This window comes from Chiloscyllium plagiosum, chromosome 9 (assembly GCF_004010195.1).
Source record: "Chiloscyllium plagiosum isolate BGI_BamShark_2017 chromosome 9, ASM401019v2, whole genome shotgun sequence".
In the NCBI taxonomy this organism is placed as follows: domain Eukaryota; kingdom Metazoa; phylum Chordata; class Chondrichthyes; order Orectolobiformes; family Hemiscylliidae; genus Chiloscyllium; species Chiloscyllium plagiosum.
The window spans coordinates 11,696,946-11,715,147 of NC_057718.1; the positions used below are offsets into that span (position 1 = coordinate 11,696,946).

Below are 18,202 nucleotides of genomic sequence, written 5' to 3' on the forward strand. Positions count from 1 at the left end.
CAGTCTTAAGAGCATTTTCTCTGGGACAGAGCAGGGGTGGAGGGAAGGGGTTTTTTCCAAAGCTCCACTATTCCTTCTGTGAAGAAATCCTTCATGGTATTTTTCCTGTATGGACTACTTTGATTTCATCAATGTAATGATACTTATTACCACGAATTAACTTCAGCAGTCATCATTTTGAAATCTTGCAATTTGTAAACTCCAAGTCTGGTCTGGAATAAAACACAGAGTCTGGTTTGAATCTGCTACTGAGATGTGTTGTTTTATGTGTAATGTTTTGATTTTCTCACTTGTTATTTGTCTCCAGCAGTGCTGTAAATTTACAGTGGTTCATCTTTGTAACTTTTCACTTGCATTTATCCTTTTCACCAATACAGGTTATTAAATGCACAAAAATTACACTTAGCCTTGCCACTGTGTCTATCCCATTAAACACAGAATGTAACAAATGATACCTGCTTCTCAGGATCTAAACATCAGGTGGACCTCTAACAGGCAGAATAAGGCAAAGCAGAAAACAATATTAAACAATAAACGTGAATCTGAGCCTGACAGTTTGAGAACCTGTATTTAGTTTCTAAAAAAAAACTCATCAGGAAATTAAATAACTCGTATCTGAATAAAGGATGATGAAACAATTTGATTGCTAGTAAAATCACAGCTTCAAGGACGGAAAGCTTCTATCCTTACCTGGTCTTCCCTAATTCCAGTCCCCCACCAAGCCTCACTTTCCTCTGAAGTGGCCAATCAAGCTAACGGATTTTGTCATTCTTGTATTATCTTTGGCAGAATGTAGGATCTGGCGCAATAAATGCTGGCCTTATCTATATCTTGACAATGAGTTTTAAGCAGATGGGAGGGAGTTATAGATGCAGTACTATTAAGGATGGCTTTGCAGATCACGGAAATATAGGTCAAGTAACTTCTGAAGACCTGCATTCCAGAGCTGTTCCAACTCTGTACATCTAGGCTTTGTTCTACCATTATACACAACGTGCGCAGGGTGATTCCAATATGGGCATGGGGTGTGATATTGAACAAAACTGGTTGTGACCTAGATCATTGTTCTCTTTCACTATTGTAGGTAAATGTCCAAGGGTTGCTGTGGTAAGAAAGCACATGAAAATTCAGCTAGTACAGTCTTACCTGGAGGACATGAGATGAACTCCAAAAATCACACATATACCTTCTGTAAATCTCCATAGAGATTTCAATTTTACTATCTGCTCTTATGGGTCCTTTGTTCTTTATATATAAACTTTCAGGTATTGCACTCTGCCTTGCAAAGATGAGGAAAGAGACTTTTTGACAAGAGACTAAGTGGCAAGAATGTACAGTAATGCTAACTGGAATATGAAGGTCCTCATTCCATTTCTGCCCTTTTGGAACTAAGTCATCTCGTTATCCTCATTGTTAATCACCTTCTGACAAAGTCAAATATTCTCAGAAATTATTCATTTCAAACTAGTAGTCCACAATTTAATTTTCAGGCAGCTAATTACAGAGAGTATTTGTTAAATGAATGTGTGAGGATAAATTGTTCTATTTTACTCTGTTTGCAAAGATAAGGAACACTTTTTTTTTAACTGAACTGCCATTGGTTTCTAGAAACCATTTAGTGGAGGAATTAGTAATTATATTCAATGCATTTATTTCTAATTACAAGTCTTCATTAAGTTAATAGAGTTCTTCCAAAACAGTGAGATGTTTAGATCAGCAAAGACAGTATGAAAAATTGCCTAGTGGATTTACAGTTTCCTTTTCAAACGATAAAGTCACAGATAAGTTCTTCATTTTCAGCCACTAAAACACAAACAATTCTAACCACACACTCTTCTCTTTAATGGTCTGACGCAGAGTTGAAGCTTATGACACAACTGTTTTGGCTCAGAATTACTTTCATCATCTTCGCTGAATAACATCCATTCATCTCCAAGACTTTTGCCAATCTGTTTCCCGCAAGCCCTTTATCCCAGAGACATTGAGAAAATACCAAATATGTCACTTGCTTCATCATGAATCTCTGACCTCCAACCTGCTTCACAATTTGTGATACTTATTGTTTGGTTTCTGATATGATTTCTTCCTGTTATATTCAGGTTATGATGTAGGACTGTGCCATCAGGATCCTCTGCCCGCTATGGTACAAACAGTTGGAGTTTGCCGTCCAAGGTGGCTGTGATGAACTGTGACATAAAAACAAACGAGACATGGCACATTACAGACTAAATAAACTGCTGGTCCTCCTGCATTATTACTGTGACCTCTCTCTTTCACTTGATGTTTCAACATTATTCTATCACTGACATTGTAATTTCCTGCTATTAATGGAATTGTAAACCTGATCATTTTGATGTTTATGTACAAGATTATGTACAAAATACTCATTGGTTAACATTGATCCAATGCAATTTGATTCAAAAAATGATTCTAAAATTGTTAAATAAATGTATTCGTATATCCAAGGCTGAGATAGACACATTTTAACTTGTAAGGGGATCAAGGCTTTGGGGAAAGGCAGGGAAGTGGAGTTGAGGATTATCCGATCAGACATGATCTCATCGAATGGCAGAGATGACTCAATGGGCCAAATGGCCTACTTCTGCCCCTACGCCTTATCGGTCTTAGACTTGAATTGCTAAGCACTTATTCACATGGTATAATCAATTCTTTGTTACATGAATTCAAAGGGACCTTTGAAGGACTGAAGTTATGAAGTACCGCAGAAAGCAGTTTGAACTTTAGTTCAAACCAGGCACAAGTACTGTTACTTGAACTTGCTTTGGGAATTGAACTCAGATTGGCATTCATCCCTTTGTGAGATACTTCAAATACTCAGGGAGGTTTAAAAGAATTCTTCAGCAGTGACTGTCAATTTAAGCAGATGTGGGAGAAAAGAGGTGTAATCTTAATTCCGCGTTATCTTGTTGTAAGTTGCAAGATTCATTTTCCATTCCAGTGGTTAGACTATTTGTTTTTAATAAATATATGTCACTCCACTATCTTAGCTGAGTTGAAGTTCCAAACTAATCTAAATAGAGCTATTACTCATTTGCAAACTGCCCTAAAAACTAGCATGTCAAGCCAGTCTTTATGTCTCTGTCCATGGGTAAAGTCACAGCGTATCATTCCTTCAATGTGCTAATACACACATCAAAAATTCTGTCATATACAACATCAGAAGATTAAACAGAGCTCCGGATGGCCTTCGGCTGTCCATCTGAGAAACCTCTACCGATTCTGCCTTAAATGAATCCAGGATTCCCAACTCAGCTACACCACTGTCCACCAATTTCATATGCTTATCACCTTTTTTAACAGTTTATATTCTAATAGACTGGATGAAAGAAGGAAAGCAAAATTTAGAATTTGATGTTTAAATTCAATTGAATTGACTGAGCTCTGATAATGAATGATCCAAATTGATTCCTTTTGCTGGCCCATGAGGCATTGCCTGAGTGTTATGGTACTGTACTGTGGCATTTTCCCTCTCTGAAACTGAAAGTACAAACATGCTAACTGCCTGCAGGATTCTGTGGGAACTGCTCAGGAATTGTGTGGTTGTATCTGGTCTTCCCACGAGACAGCATTGGCATTACAATCAGCGCAAAGTAAACTGGGGTGATATACCAGCCTCCTCCAGGAAAGCCCTATCTCGGGCCAGGCTCTCAGTCCAGTACCAGAACCTGTCAGCAGTGGATGATTTCACATACCTCAGCAGTACACTTTCTCTAGCTTTTTACATTGATGACAAAACACATACGAGAATTGCCAAAACAAAACCAGCCTTCGGTAGATTTTGAGCATCAGTCAGAGAAAGAAGAGGATGAGGTCGGTGTACCAAACTGAAAGTTTATGGAACAATAACCCCGCCCACTCTGCTCAATGAATGGATGGTGTATCAGCATCATGCGTGGAAGCTGAACAATTTTCACTTCAGCTGCCTTCTGAAGCTTTTGAAGATCAGATGGCAGAAGTAAATAGCAGTCACTGAGATGCTCACCAAAGTAGGCATGCCAGGTAAGCACACCATATTGAGACAACCACAACTAAGTCATCTAGTCATGTAGTCAGAACATCTAGTATTTGCTTAACAAAACAGACCACCTGTGGAGAGCTGGAGTCTGCAGCGTGTTCTTATGATGCTCAAAGGACACTCTGAAAACTCCACATAGAGGTTTTGATCTTGACTTTGAGTCCTTGAAGTAGCTTGCCCAGGATCCCTAAATAAGACACAGCGCCGCCTCCTTTGGAAACACATGCAAATGGCAGACAGAGAGAAATCCAAGGAAAGGAAATCCAGAGGCAGCAACATTGCCTAAAGCTCGGTTTCTGCAACATCCTGATCTATTTGCAGCAGAATCTTCTGCTGTGCATTTTGGCCTTAGCAGTCACATATGAATCCACCAAATGCTCACCAAACGTCCCAGATGATGGACATGATCACTTTCGCCTTGAAGGACAGGCAAGAAATGGCTGTGTAGGACCACTGGTAATCACAAGCCTCTACCATTCCTGATTTCAAGTTCACTTTCTGCTTTCAAGATACCATGCTGTCCTTCCAGGGTGGAAACAGATCTGAAAAAACACCATGAAGTTCTTGCTGTGTTGTTTAGTTGCACAGTCCTGGAAATATTAGAGTTTTGTTCAGTAAGAAATGCTGTGGAGGCATTTGTTTCAAGTTGACTAAATGTTGATGGGTCGAAAAGGGTGGTGCTGGAAAAGCACAGCAGGTCAGGCAGCATCCTAGGAGAAGGAGAGTCGACATTTGACTCTAAGCCCTTCAATAAGAATGTGGCAGAGGGAAGGAGTTGGAGAGTTGGATCTGGAATGAGATGGGGGGGGGAGGAGAGATTTGGAAACTAGTGAAGCTGATATTGAGGCCATGTGGTTGAAGGGTCCTCAAGTGGAAGATGAGGTGTTCTTCTAGTTGGCGGGTGGTTCTGATTTGGCAGTGGATGAGGCCCAGGTCCACTTTCCTGATGAAGGGCTTATTCCTGACACATCGACTCTCCTACTCCTTAGATGCTGCCTGACTGGCTGCACTTTTTCAGAGCCGTACTTTGCGACTCTGACTCTCCAGCATCTGCAGTCCCCACTTTCTCCTAAAACATAATGGCTACAGCATGTCAAAGTCGAAAGGTGTGTGACTGCATGCTTTGATAATAGTGCACATACTGTATTATGAGGGAATATGGTTGCAGTATACGTATAAGCTTCATTAACGTTGATAGCATTTAGACCTTGTGCTGAGTTTCCTGCTTCTGGCAAAGGTTTTGCCTGCATTTCCCACCTCAGCCATATTCATCTGGAGTCTGGAGACTTGGCCTGCTCAAACTGGCTCCTTAAAGGGAGGTTATCACTTGGGGTGCAACTAATGAAATTTACATTCCCTGCTTATGCAGTTACAGTTTAAAATATTTCACTCTGGTCTTTATTTGGTTCTGCTGGCAAGCCTGGAAAGGAAACCTAGCCCATTTCTTTCCAAAAGTATTACTGTTTCTATTTGAATTCCAACCCATGAATTAATCCTTATGTTGAAGAATAACTTTGATTCTAAGAAGCTGCATATTTTCGCCTGGAGAGTAACTCATAAACTGTGGCCACATTTGCTCCTATTTTGTTGATGCCAAGTTATGTCCAAGTATCTTTCCAAAGTCAATTATTCAAAAATATATGTGTCAAAAATTTACACCCAAAGACAAACCAAACCTAGGGTGGTACATAACTTTTTTTTTGAATCTTAATAATTAAAAATTAAAATTCAATTCATTCAAATGTCAGCACATCAAACACATGGAATCTTAAGCCTGGATAAGTGATGATTTTTAACATGACTTATGCAAGGTCCTAAAAATGCATCAAAAAGAATAGAAAATGTAGGGGAGCCTCAGTGAGGACGGACTTTCAAAAAACTATAACCAATTCGACAGGAAATGACATCCTGCTGCATCTTTCGATGGTGTTGACAGCAGCTCCCCATCTCCCATCCCAATGTTCCCTCAGCACTCCAAACTGGCACAATTTGGGATGTGGCTAAAGTTGTTGGTAGGGATTAGTCTGGATGTAGCACTTTAGGTAGGAGAAAATTGAGGAGACTTAGGGTATATTGCAGCGTCACTTAAATTCAGATGTCTTCAGGCACAAATGCAAAGGAAACCCGGTCTCGCCATGTTCAGATTCAAAACATATTTTACATTTCTTTTACGCAGACACCATCTCTCAGCTGGTATACTGGCAATATATGTCAGTAAAATATATCCACTAAAACACTCTAAACTGTCCATGACAAACATACACAAAGGATAAGACTGGCATAATCTGCTGTTAATGCATATTAATCAGAGTTGAGGTAGTAAAGCTGACTTCAGCTTTAGCATATATTTGAAATTCATTCATGAATTTCTTGGGTATTTGATGCACTAGTTACAAAACTGTCTCAATTCTTTTCCATACTAACCACATGGAATGCTGTTTAGACTCACTCTTGGTCAATAACTGGCACAGTGCCTCTATTACCTGTCCATTCCAATGATGCAATATGAAATCGCACTCGTGTTGATGTTTCATTGCATTTACATTGTCTGGTTGAAATATCCTACAACAGTGGCCTCTTTATTGTAGTGAAATGCTGAAATGGTCTAAATGCCCAACTAAGCAGATGGCTTCCTTCACAAACCCAAATTGGCTCCAATCGTATCGAATTGATGCCCAAACCGGTTATGTCTCAGACGAAAGTCAAAAGATGAAAGCAAACGAGTTTGAAAACACATTGTATACACGAGAAAATGTAGCATTCTTAAGGCATCCAATTTAGCTTCATATTTTCTGAACTTGATTATAACAGCTGCTTGTTTCGTTTTGGTTAGACCAAATGTTTGCAAATTCATGAAATATTTGAAAAAGTACCTTATAAAGCCTTTTATTAGATCCTGTGAATGAGTTAAAAAAATAAATTAGGTCCATGAAATCAAAGGGAATTATAGCATTATTGATAAAGAGATGGCTGGATGACTGGAAGCAAAGGACAGTGTAAGAGGATGCATCCTGGTTACTGGTATTCCCTGGAAGATTGTCCTTCAAGCCATTCTTATTTTTTATATAAACAAAGATTTGAATTTAAATTCATCCAACCATCAATCATAGAGATTAGTCACATGTGCTTTAAGAACCCGAAATCAGGCAGCTGTATGACTTTAATATGACATAGCAAATTGGGAAGGGCAAACAGTTATAAAGATTCCGAAATATTGTAGGAAGACATGGTGGCAGATGCTGAAAATGATTGATCCTAATGCTAAGAACTTATGTACAGTGAGAAAGCAGAGCATCCTTGGTGTGATGCATCATTAAAATGGGCAGGTCTCTGCCTCTGCTTATTTATGACTTTGTAAGTCAATGCAGTGTGCAAAACATTGTAAAACTCTTCTGGAGCATGTAGGATTATTGTTCTTAGCTTTTCACATGCTCTGCTGAAATGGCTTTAGGTTTGTGTCTCTTCCAGATGTAATTCCATATCCATAGCTATATCTCACATAGTTCCATGAGGGCATTTAGCAGTTGCCACCTTTCAATACCTTTTCATTCTCTCTGGCCCTTTCTCTTAACACAATACTTATTAATACAGGCTAGCCTCACAGCTCTATCCTGCACCACTCCAATGCTTGAATGATTTCTTTATGTTTCACAGACCAAATAACATATGTAGTTATCTGATTAGGGCATTGTACAGTAGTATCATCTTTTAACACAGACAGCTTCTGTAACTTTCCTTCCAAGCCACGTATCTCTCTCCGACACTAAATAACAGCCTAACATCCCGATTGATGTTGTCCAGACCCAGTATCCCTGATAAAGACTCTCATAATTACTTATTATTTGGGGTCAACATGGCCTTTGGCAAGCAATGTTTTCTTGCTTAACTTGTTACAGATACTGATAGCTGCTATTTCTTTAAAGTGTTTAGTCTGATAGCTTTAGCATTTGCGAGGAGTTTGTTTCATGGCCATTTCATACACCGGGACTTTTGACCAGAACGACCTTCTGTTTTCTTTTCCATCATCTAACTGAGTTGGTATCAGTTTATTATTAGCTGATATAAGGGTCAATTAATGAGTTCTTTGATTTTAAAGATCTCTTTTCCACTTCACTGAGGTAACTGATAAGAGCGGAGTAATGCAGTGATAAGGCTAAATGAGTCACATTCACTGTTTTGCAATTTCATTCTTCAAACTTTATCCTTTCTTTATTCTATTCATTACCTGTTTTTATACTGCAGACCAGAGACCACTGTCAAAAAGCGTGTAAGTGATTGCTGTGTGTAATGCAAAGTTGAGATTGGGTTTGATTGTAATACCTTCCACAATTAAACAAATTGCATATGTTTAATGTGCAGGAACATAAGAAAACAGGAGGCCATTCACCCCTTCAAACCGGTTTTGCCATTCAAATGCCTAACTAATCTGTGCATTAATTCCATCTAACTACCTTCATCTATAATTCTTAACATCCTTGCCTAAATAAAAATCAATCTCTGTGTTAAAATATCCTAATAATCCACAGCCTGAACAGCTTTTGTGGAAGTGAGTTCCAGATTGTCTTTATGTGAAGAAGTGCTTCTAGACACCATTTTGAACGACTCAAATTTTCAAGTTCTGCTCTTTTGTTTTGGACCTGCCACATCAGGGGAATTAGTCTCTATCTACTCAACAAAACTATATTTTTCATCTTAAAACCCTCAGTCAGTTTGGCCCTTAATCTTCTATACTCAAGGGAATACAAACCTAGTCTTTGTAAATAATCCTCGTAATTTCACACTTTTGGCCCTGGCATCATTCTGTGCAACTCGCCTCACAGATTAAAGCTAGATACTTGGCACTTAGAAGCCATGGAGCAATAAACCAGGCAGAATTAGTGCAGTGTTATCAGGACAGGGAAAAAGAAAATGATTGTGAGCAACAACCATATGTACATTATTGTTTTGGTTTGTTTCTTCTATGACTCTACAGCTGTCTCACCATTTTCTCTTTTATGAGGAGGAATGGCATTCTGGTTGGTTGTCAGTTAGGAAATGGCGGAATCCCCTGGTGTCCCACTTGCTAAGGCTAGCTTTGACCTGTAAACTCCAGTTAGCACTAAACAAGGCTATTCAGATCACTGTGTGCATTTCAGCCGACAAGAAGCCATCCAGCATTATTTCTCTTCCATCTCTTGGTTTATAGCCTTGTGGATTACAGCACCTAAAGTGCTTATCCAAATATTATTTCATTGCAGTAGGTATTCTGCTTCTGCCAATCTTCCAGGTAGTGAGTTCCAGCTCCTCACCATCTTTAGGTGAAAAATATTCTACTACTTACCCTTAACCTATGCCCCTAGTTATGGACTCTTCAACCAATGAGAATACAGCCTCTTTACCCACTCTGTCTAGACACCCTCGTATGCTTATACACTTTGCTTAGATCTTTCTTGACATTCCCTGTTCCAAGGAAAACAATTCTTGTTTGACCAATCTTATCTCTTAACTAAAGATAGTCCAGGTAACAACATCAATAATCTCATGTATTCCCTTTTAGTGCAATCACATCTTTCTTCTGGTGTGGTGACCAGAGTTGCACAGAGTACTCAAGCTGAGGCCTAAAGCTGTTCTATCCAGATGCAACATAGCTTCCCAATTCTTATATTCTCTACCTTCACTAAAGAAGACAAATGTCCTGTATACCTTCTCAATCATGTTCTTTAACTGTGCAACTTCAGGGATGTGTGAAGGAGCATTACATGATCCCTCTGCACCTTTACACTTTTCAGTATCCTACTATTTACTGGCTAAATTATTTGTACCTTTCTCAGTAGCTTGCAAAGCTTAAAAACATTTTTATATAAGAAACGTAAAACAAAGCCACCATGAAGGAGACAGTAGGTCTGAAAAAAGTAGGTGAATGTAGGCTTTTGTGAAAAATCAAAAGAGGTGAAAGAAAAGTGGAAGCTCATTTTATACCAGCGCCATTTTCTTTCCAGGCCTTCACCAAGAGAATGGACAGAATAGTTAAGAGGACAAAATAAATCAGTTCAAAAGGCTTTAGTCAAGGGACAGAAAATACTTACAAAAACAATTCTGCAAATGAGGGACTTCAATTATGTAGACAGATTGAATACGTTTGAGCTGTTCTCCTCAGAGAAAGGAAGATTTAGAAGAGATTTGACTGAGGTGTTCTAAAACATGAGGGATCCGTACAAAGCAGACAGAGAGAAATTTCTTGGTAAATCTTTGTTTCTGAACTGTGGAAGGGTGAAGATGAATGGCAGAAGAATCAAACATGGTGTGAGGAATAATATATTTGTACAGCATTTAAAATACACAGACTGAGAATGCGGAGGAGGCAGATTCAGTTGTGGCTTTCAAAGGGAGGTTGGATCGGTACCTGAGTGGAAATGACTTGCAGGTATATGGAGAAATGGTGGAAACATGATATTAATTAAATTGTTCTCACAGAGAACCAGTAGTGATTCAACAAATTGAATGGGCTGAATAGTCTCCTTCTATCCTGGAACCAATCTAAGATTCTAATAGACAATGCTATAGAAGAACAGGATTGAGCTGTATAGTGAGAAGATGGTGAGTGGGGTTGATGTATGATTAAGAAGGATGGAATTTGTTGGGCAAATGGCATTTTCCTTTATATAAAAAAGTCCTAAATTTTCCACTGCTGCTGAAGTACAGCTAATGTAAACAGTTCCATATGAGTATTATAACTGGATCAAACTATATTAATAAGCAGTTTGTTATATTAATAAGCAAAACTGCTACTTCACCAGTCAGACGGCATTTTAATTCAATGAAGTGTTCCTGGTAGGCTAATGTTACTTTCATACTTTGAATGTAATGTAAGTAACTGGAAGAAACAATACCCAGTGTTTACAAGTACAGCCAACTGGCAATTTAACATAAATAACAGCTTATTTTACATTTTTGAACTGTTACTAATATCCTTTTAATCAACAAAACAACTGAATGAGGAAAACTTTTAACAAATTGCTGTTGTTTGAGATGTTGCTGGAACATTTAAAATATTTAATTTAAGGTTCACTGAGAATCTTAAAGCATAGATCCAACTGCCATTAACATGAACCAGATGCATGCTGACTCACTGCTTTCTTAAACAAACCTGACAAGCACTAAGGTATCAGGTCACAGTGCATGTTTGAGGGGCTGAATGGTCTACTGCTGCTTTTAATTCACAGCAGAATGAAAATGTTATCAATCTGGAACATTACAGTCTATTATCTTACAGCAAAACCTGAGAGCATTAATGTGCAGGGATGGACTTTTACGAACAGAGTAGATTAGGTCTGTATTTGTTGGAAAATTGAAGAATGAAGAAATCTTATTGAAATATACAAGATTCTTATGAGGCTAGACAGGGTATGAATAGAATGGTTGTTTCCCATTGTGGGAGAGTCTAGGACCAGAGGGCATAATCTCAGAATACTATAAGGAGTCACACACTGAAGACAGAGATGAGGAAGAATTTCTTCTCTCAGAGAGTTGTGACTCTGTGGAATTCTTTACCACAGAGGGCTGTTGAGGTTTGGTCATTACGTATATTCAAGGTTGAGATAGACATATTTTTAATCAGTAAGGGCATCAGGGTTATGGGGAAAAGGGCAGGAAAGTTGAGTTGGGGATTATTAGATCAGCTATAATCACATTGAATACCAGAGCAGACTTGATGGGCTGACTGGTCTATTTCTTCTCCAGTGTCTTATTTCCTGGTTTCAGCCAAAGAGAGCTAATTGTGATGAGGTCCTGGTAACTTTCCCCCCATTCCACCTTGGAAACAGGACGTAAATTTCTATGTCATTCCCATCATTGCTTTTTAAATCCTTCTGTGACTTCCCTTCCAATCCTGGCTCTCTATATAACAGCCTGCAGCTTAAACCTGCTGAGATGCCTGCTTTCCTCCAATTCCTGCCTGAATCAACATGTTTAGGTAGACACTCGTGGGGTGGAATCAGTAGGGGCAATGAAGATCTAAAGCCGAGAGTGTGGTGCTGGAAAAGCACAGCCGGTCAGGCAGCATTCCTGATGAAGGGCTTATGCTCAAAATGTTAATTCTCCTGCTCCTTGGACGCTGCCTGACCTGCTGTGCTTTTCCAGCACCACACTCTCGACTCTCATCTCCAGCATCTGCAGTCCTCATTTTCTCCTCCCTGAAGACCTAAGGTGCCTACTGAAGTGCCAATGTGAGCCCTGTGTTGTCTCTTTTAGGAAAGTCCTGCTGAATGCATACTACTCGGGCATTTAACAGGCCTCTCTTCAGGTGGCTGGGCTCTCTACTGAACAGTGGTGCTTCTGGGGTCACAATGGCTGCCAGTGGGATTTCACCACCGCAGCTCTAGGACTGTGTTTCTTAAATTCTTTCCCACTGTGACCTGCTTTGAGGTATGAAAATTGTTGTGACCTCTCAGTGAGAAGTGAGAGAGTGAGGCTCTGTCAGACAGGGAGCACACCTGTTCTAACTCACTCAGCACTTTGTGCTGACCATTGCTACCTCAGAGCCCCTGCTGCAAACTTTCAGCTGGCTGTTCAACTTTGGGTGCCAGCGCCCAGTTTGGGAAGCCCTGGTCTAGGGACATCACTGGATCCAAGGCCACAAATGAATGATGGTGGGAGGGGGTCACCACAAGGAGGTGGAATGGGGTGACTTAGCTGCAAGAGTGTGACCCTCAGCAGACAGTTGTGTGTCATGTCTCGCCCACATAGTGAGCCTCTGACCTGCTGCTGCATTAATTCCAGCCGTAGCTGGATGAGGCCCTGAAGTGGGAGCCCTTAAATGGCAGGAGAGCTATCTCTGGGCCTACCCAGCACAGATTCAACAGGCTGGGGACAGGAAGCCAGTGGCATCCTCACTCGCTGATTAATTGCCACCCTGCCATCAAACTTGCTATAGAGGAGGGAATTAAATTCCATTCATACGTTCCAAGGGGCAGTGCTAGAGGTCTGAAAAAAGCCCTGTTCAAAATGGCAATAAGCAAATTCTGTGTGTAATATGGGGATGCAAGATCATGACCCAACCTTCAGTGCCTTAGCTTTTATTAGTTGGAGACAGAACAAGCATCCCGAGTTGTCTTGTATATTGACATCTCAGTATGAGCCGATCAATGTTCAGCCTCTGTGATTGAGAACTTATTATTAACCTACAACAGTGCTGACTTACCTCATTGGCTCTAAGCAATGTTTACAATATACTGCTGACTGGGATGATCCAATTTGTCTTGTGTGTGTATCATAGAGAATCGCATAAATGTTTGCAGCACAAAATGAAGCTATTCAACCGATCGTTTCTATGCTGGCTTGCTGAAGGAACAGTTTACTCAGTGCCACTTCCCATAATCTCGTGCAGAGACCAAACAAAATCAGCAACATTCACTCTGGCTGAGAATAATGGACTCAACCACTAGAGGGAACTAAACTGTTCCAACCAATTACAAGTGACAAGTCACTGAAGAATAATCTATCGATCATTGTCTTTATTCTATGTTTTAGAGTTTGTAAAGTAAATACCAACTTATATTTTATCTGCTATTAAAACTGCTACATATGGAACTGTGTCTATGACTTTCTGAATGAGGAATATTTCTAACGCACTCAGTTCTCAGATGCTCATGTCCTAGTGAAGAGAATCTGCCATCCTTACTTGGCCTGACCTACATGGGACTCCAGATCCACAGGAATGTGGCTAACTCATACCGTTCTCTGAAATGGCAAACCACTCAGTTGTATCAAATCAGCAAGAAGTCCCAACAAAGGAATTAAACAAGACAAACCCACTTGGAACCAATCTAGTTATCAGAAAAAATAATGGCAAACAGCCCTGTTGAGATTGCAAAATCCTTCATACTAACAGCTGACAAACTAGTCAAGCAACAGGCTGACAGGCCTGTACGGTATGATTCCATGAATATGATAATATCCTCGACATCATCACCACTATCTTTGGGTTCGCCCTGACTCACCAGCAGGACAGCCCTGGCAGAGGTAGCAGTGATAGGGTTAGAGTTAGGGCTATGGGAAGAGTTAAGGTCAATGATGCAGGAGCCCAGCACATCAGTGGAGAATGGTACACAGTTGGGAGGGAGTTGTTCCTCAAAAACTATTCTGGAACCCATGAAATCTCATGGAATCAGGTCAAGGAAACCTCCTGCTAGTTACCACATACCCTGCTTCCTCTCAGCTGATGAACCAGGAATCCTCCATGCCGAAAACCATTTGAGTAAGCACTAAGTGTAGCAAAGGTGCAGAATATCTTCTGGATGGGAGACTTCAATGTACATCATCAAAAGTGGCTCAGCAATTCCACGACCACCATTGCGATAAAGGCAGATTAACCCTGGTCAATACAGACTACAGTGCAGGAGCAATAATGGAGAGTGTAATGGAGGAGCAGCACCAGGCAGACCTAACTATGGAGGTATCAATCTGGAGACATCAAAGCATAGGATTATTTGCATGCCAAACAGCATAAACAGCAAATGACAGACAAAGCTAAGCAATTCTGCAACCTACAGTTCAGATCGAAGCTCTGCAGTCTTGCCACATCAATTCATAAATGATGTTGGACAATTAAACTATTCACTAGAGGAAGCTCCACAAATCTCTCCATCCTCAATGATGTCGGAGCCCAGCATATCAGTGCTAAAAGATAAGGCTGAATCATTTGCAATAATCTTCAGTAAATAGTTTGGGTGGATGTTCCATCCTGACCAACTCCAGGGATCCCCACCATCACAGATGCGAATCTTCAGCCAATTCGATTCACTCCACATGATATCAAGAAATGGCTGGGGGTACCTGGTACTACAAAGGCTATGTGCTCTGACAACATTCTGAAAATAGTTGTGAAGATTTGTGTTCTACAATTTGCCACTGCCTCAGCGTTCCAATATAGCTAGAGCATTGCCATCTACACAAAAGTGTGGAAAATTGCCCAAAAAATTCTATGTATAAAAGGCATGACAAATTTAACCTGGCCAATCACTGCTGCATCTGTCTGCTATTGATCATCACGGATGTGATGGGCAGGGGTCAGCATCAACAGTGCAGTAAGGCAGGAAATTCCAATAACCAGCTCACTGATGTTCAGCTCATGCTTTACCAGAGCCATCCAGCTCCTGATGTTATTCCAATCTTGATCCAAATACAGACAAAAGAACTAAATTTCAGAGGAGAATTGAGAGCTGCCAAGATGACAATGACATCAGGGCTGCATTTACGTGGTATCATGCAACATAGCAAAATCAAAGTCAATGGGTATGAGGGAAATCTCCCAGCCAGTTGCAGAAATGCTAAGCAAAAAAGGAAGATGGTTGTGGTTATTGGAGGTCAGTAATCTCAGTCCCAGGATATCTCTGCAGGAATTCCACACGGTCCTGGGCACAGCCATCCTTAGCTGCTTCATCAATGACCTTCCTTCCATCATAAGGTTCATTGATGATTGCATAATGTTCAGCACCATTCATGACTTCTCAGATACCAAAGCAGCCCATATCCAAACACAAGGTTGAGACAATATCCAGGTTTGAGGTGGCCAGTGGCAAGTACCAGTCACGCTACACAAGTGCCTGGCAATGTCCATCTCCAATAAGAGACAGCCTAACCAACACCCTTTCACATTCAATGCCATTATCATCATTGAATCCCCCATTATCAACATCCTGGGAATATTATTGACCAGAAACTGAACAGTACTAGCCATATCAAGAGAAAGTTAGAGGTGAGGAATATTGCAGTGAGTAACTCACCTCCTGACTCTCCAAAGTCTATGCAACATCTGCTAGGCAGACGTCAGCAGTGTGATAGAATGCTCCCCGTGTGCCTGGATGAATGCAGCTCCAACAAGACTCAAGAAGCTTGATTCCATCCAGGACAAAGAAGCCCACTTGATTGGCAACAGTGCAAAACAGTTGGCTGAAATATTTGCAACAATCTTCATCCCATGTCAAATGGATGATCTACCCTAGCCTTCTCCTCACCACAAATGCCAGTTTCCAGCCAATTCGATTATACAGTCATAGAGATAAACAGCATGGAAACAGACCCTTTGGTCCAACTCACATCTTAAACTGATCTAGTCTCATTTGCCAGCATTTGGCTCATATCCCTCCAAATCCTTCTTATGCATGCACCCATCCAGATGCTTTTAAATGTTGTAATTGTACCTGCCTCCACCACCTCCTCAGGCAGCTTGTTCTATAACTGCACCACCCTTCGCATGAAAAAGTTCCTTCTAAATCTTTACACTTTAAATCTCACACTTTTTTTTAGATTAGATTAGATTACTTACAGTGTGGAAACAGGCCCTTCGGCCCAACAAGTCCACACCGACCCGCCGAAGCGCAACCCACCTATTCCCCTACATTTACCCCTTTACCTAACACTACGGGCAATTTAGCATGGCCAATTCACCTGACCTGCACATCTTTGGACTGTGGGAGGAAACCGGAGAACCCGGAGGAAACCCACGCAGACACGGGGAGAATGTGCAAACTCCACACAGTCAGTCGCCTGAGTCGGGAATTGAACCCGGCTCTCTAGCGCTGTGAGGCAGCAGTGCTAACCACTGTGCCACCGTGCCGCCCAAATCCTTCCCTCTAGTTTTGGACTCTCCTTCCCTGGGAAAAATCCTTGGCGAGTCACCCTATCCATGGCCCTCATGATTTTATAAACCTCTATAAGGTCACCCCTCGGCTTCCAATGTTCCAGAGATAAAAGCCCTACCCTATTCAGCCTCTCCCTGTAGCTCAAACCCTCCAGCCCCAGTAACATCCTTGTAAATCTTCTGTGCACCTTTTCAAGTTTGACATCTTTTCTATGGCAGAATTGAATAAATGTTCTAAAAGTGGCTTCACTTATGTCCTGCACATCCACAACATGACCTCCAAACTCCTAAACCCAATGCACTGACCAATGAAGGCAAATGTGCCTAACGCTGTCTTCTTCACCACCCTGTCTACCTGTGACTCCACTTTCAGAGAACTATGCACCAGCATGCCTAGGTCTCTTTATTCAGCAACACATCCCAGGGCCCTACCATTTATTTAAGAAAGGTGGTAAGGAAAAGCCAGGGAACTACAGACCGATGAGCCTGACATCAGTGGTGGGTAAGTTGTTGGAGAGGATTCTGAGAGACAAGATTTACATTGCATTTGGAAATGCAAGGACTGAATAGGGACAGTCAACATGGCTTTGTGAGTGGGAGATCAAGTCTCACAAACTCGTGTGAGTTTTTGAAGCTGGTGAAGGCAGACTTTGCCTATATAGACTTCAGCAAGGTGATCAACAAGATTTTGCATAGTGGACTGGTTGGCAAGGTTAGATCACTTGGAATCCAGGGGGAACTAGGCAATTGGATACAAAATTAGCTCCAAGGTGGGAGATAGAGGGCGGTAGAAGAGAGTTGTTTTTTTGGAATGTACACCTGAGATTGATTTGATGATATCCAAAATCATCACGAAAGAAGAATTGAATGAATCTCTTCTTAATTGTCAATGAAGTTAGGAAATATCAGATTCTATTGGTATTTATACATTCTGCTTATACATACCTTGTTGAAATTAAGTTTTTGAAAACGTATTATTTATAAATGTTGGATGTGTTTCAGATGAGGTAAGTGATTGCAGGATATGGTTTATCTTTGAAAGGGCTATGCCAACCCTCTCAGTCTCCTAGAGGAGGTGATGCCAGGAATGTAAACTCTTGTTAATGTCAACCCTGTTAATGTCTCTGTCACTTTTTGACCAGTTTCCATCAAAAGCATTTGGGAACAAAAAACTTTTTATCATGGGATTTTAATAAGTTGTTTTATTTTTTTAAAAATACTATTTAGTCATAGGTTGTTGGCATTCAGGCTAAAAGGAAGTTGTTTGTCCCAGAGAAAAGATGGTAATGCTAAAGAATACTGACTGATTTATGAGTTGATCTGAATAACCGGAAAAGAGTCCTGTATCATTGTATCCAAATTCCGTTTGATCTTGGTTAGTGAGTGAAGGTGATGGCAGAAGCAGGACAGGATTTATGATATGGCTGCACTTATGGGCAACATCACTAACGTTCCAACACAAAAGCGGGAGGAAGAGATCTGGAGAATTGAGTCCAATTACTGTAATATGTAATCTTTTCTGAATGTATTTATGGGCAATGCCACTC

The 18,202-nt window shown here is 40.6% G+C and overlaps 1 protein-coding gene across 2 annotated transcripts in view; it reads right to left on the reverse strand.

Annotated features, from left to right (window-relative positions):
• Positions 1-247: 247 nt before the first annotated feature.
• Positions 248-18,202, reverse strand: part of wdr27 (WD repeat domain 27) — a 531,763-nt gene continuing 513,808 nt past the window's right edge. For both annotated transcript variants that reach the window (XM_043695384.1, XM_043695383.1), the window contains one exon: positions 248-2,186. In XM_043695384.1, coding sequence (XP_043551319.1) covers positions 2,139-2,186 — 48 coding nt within the window. In that variant the 3' untranslated portion in view covers positions 248-2,138. The remainder of the gene's footprint in view (positions 2,187-18,202) is intronic.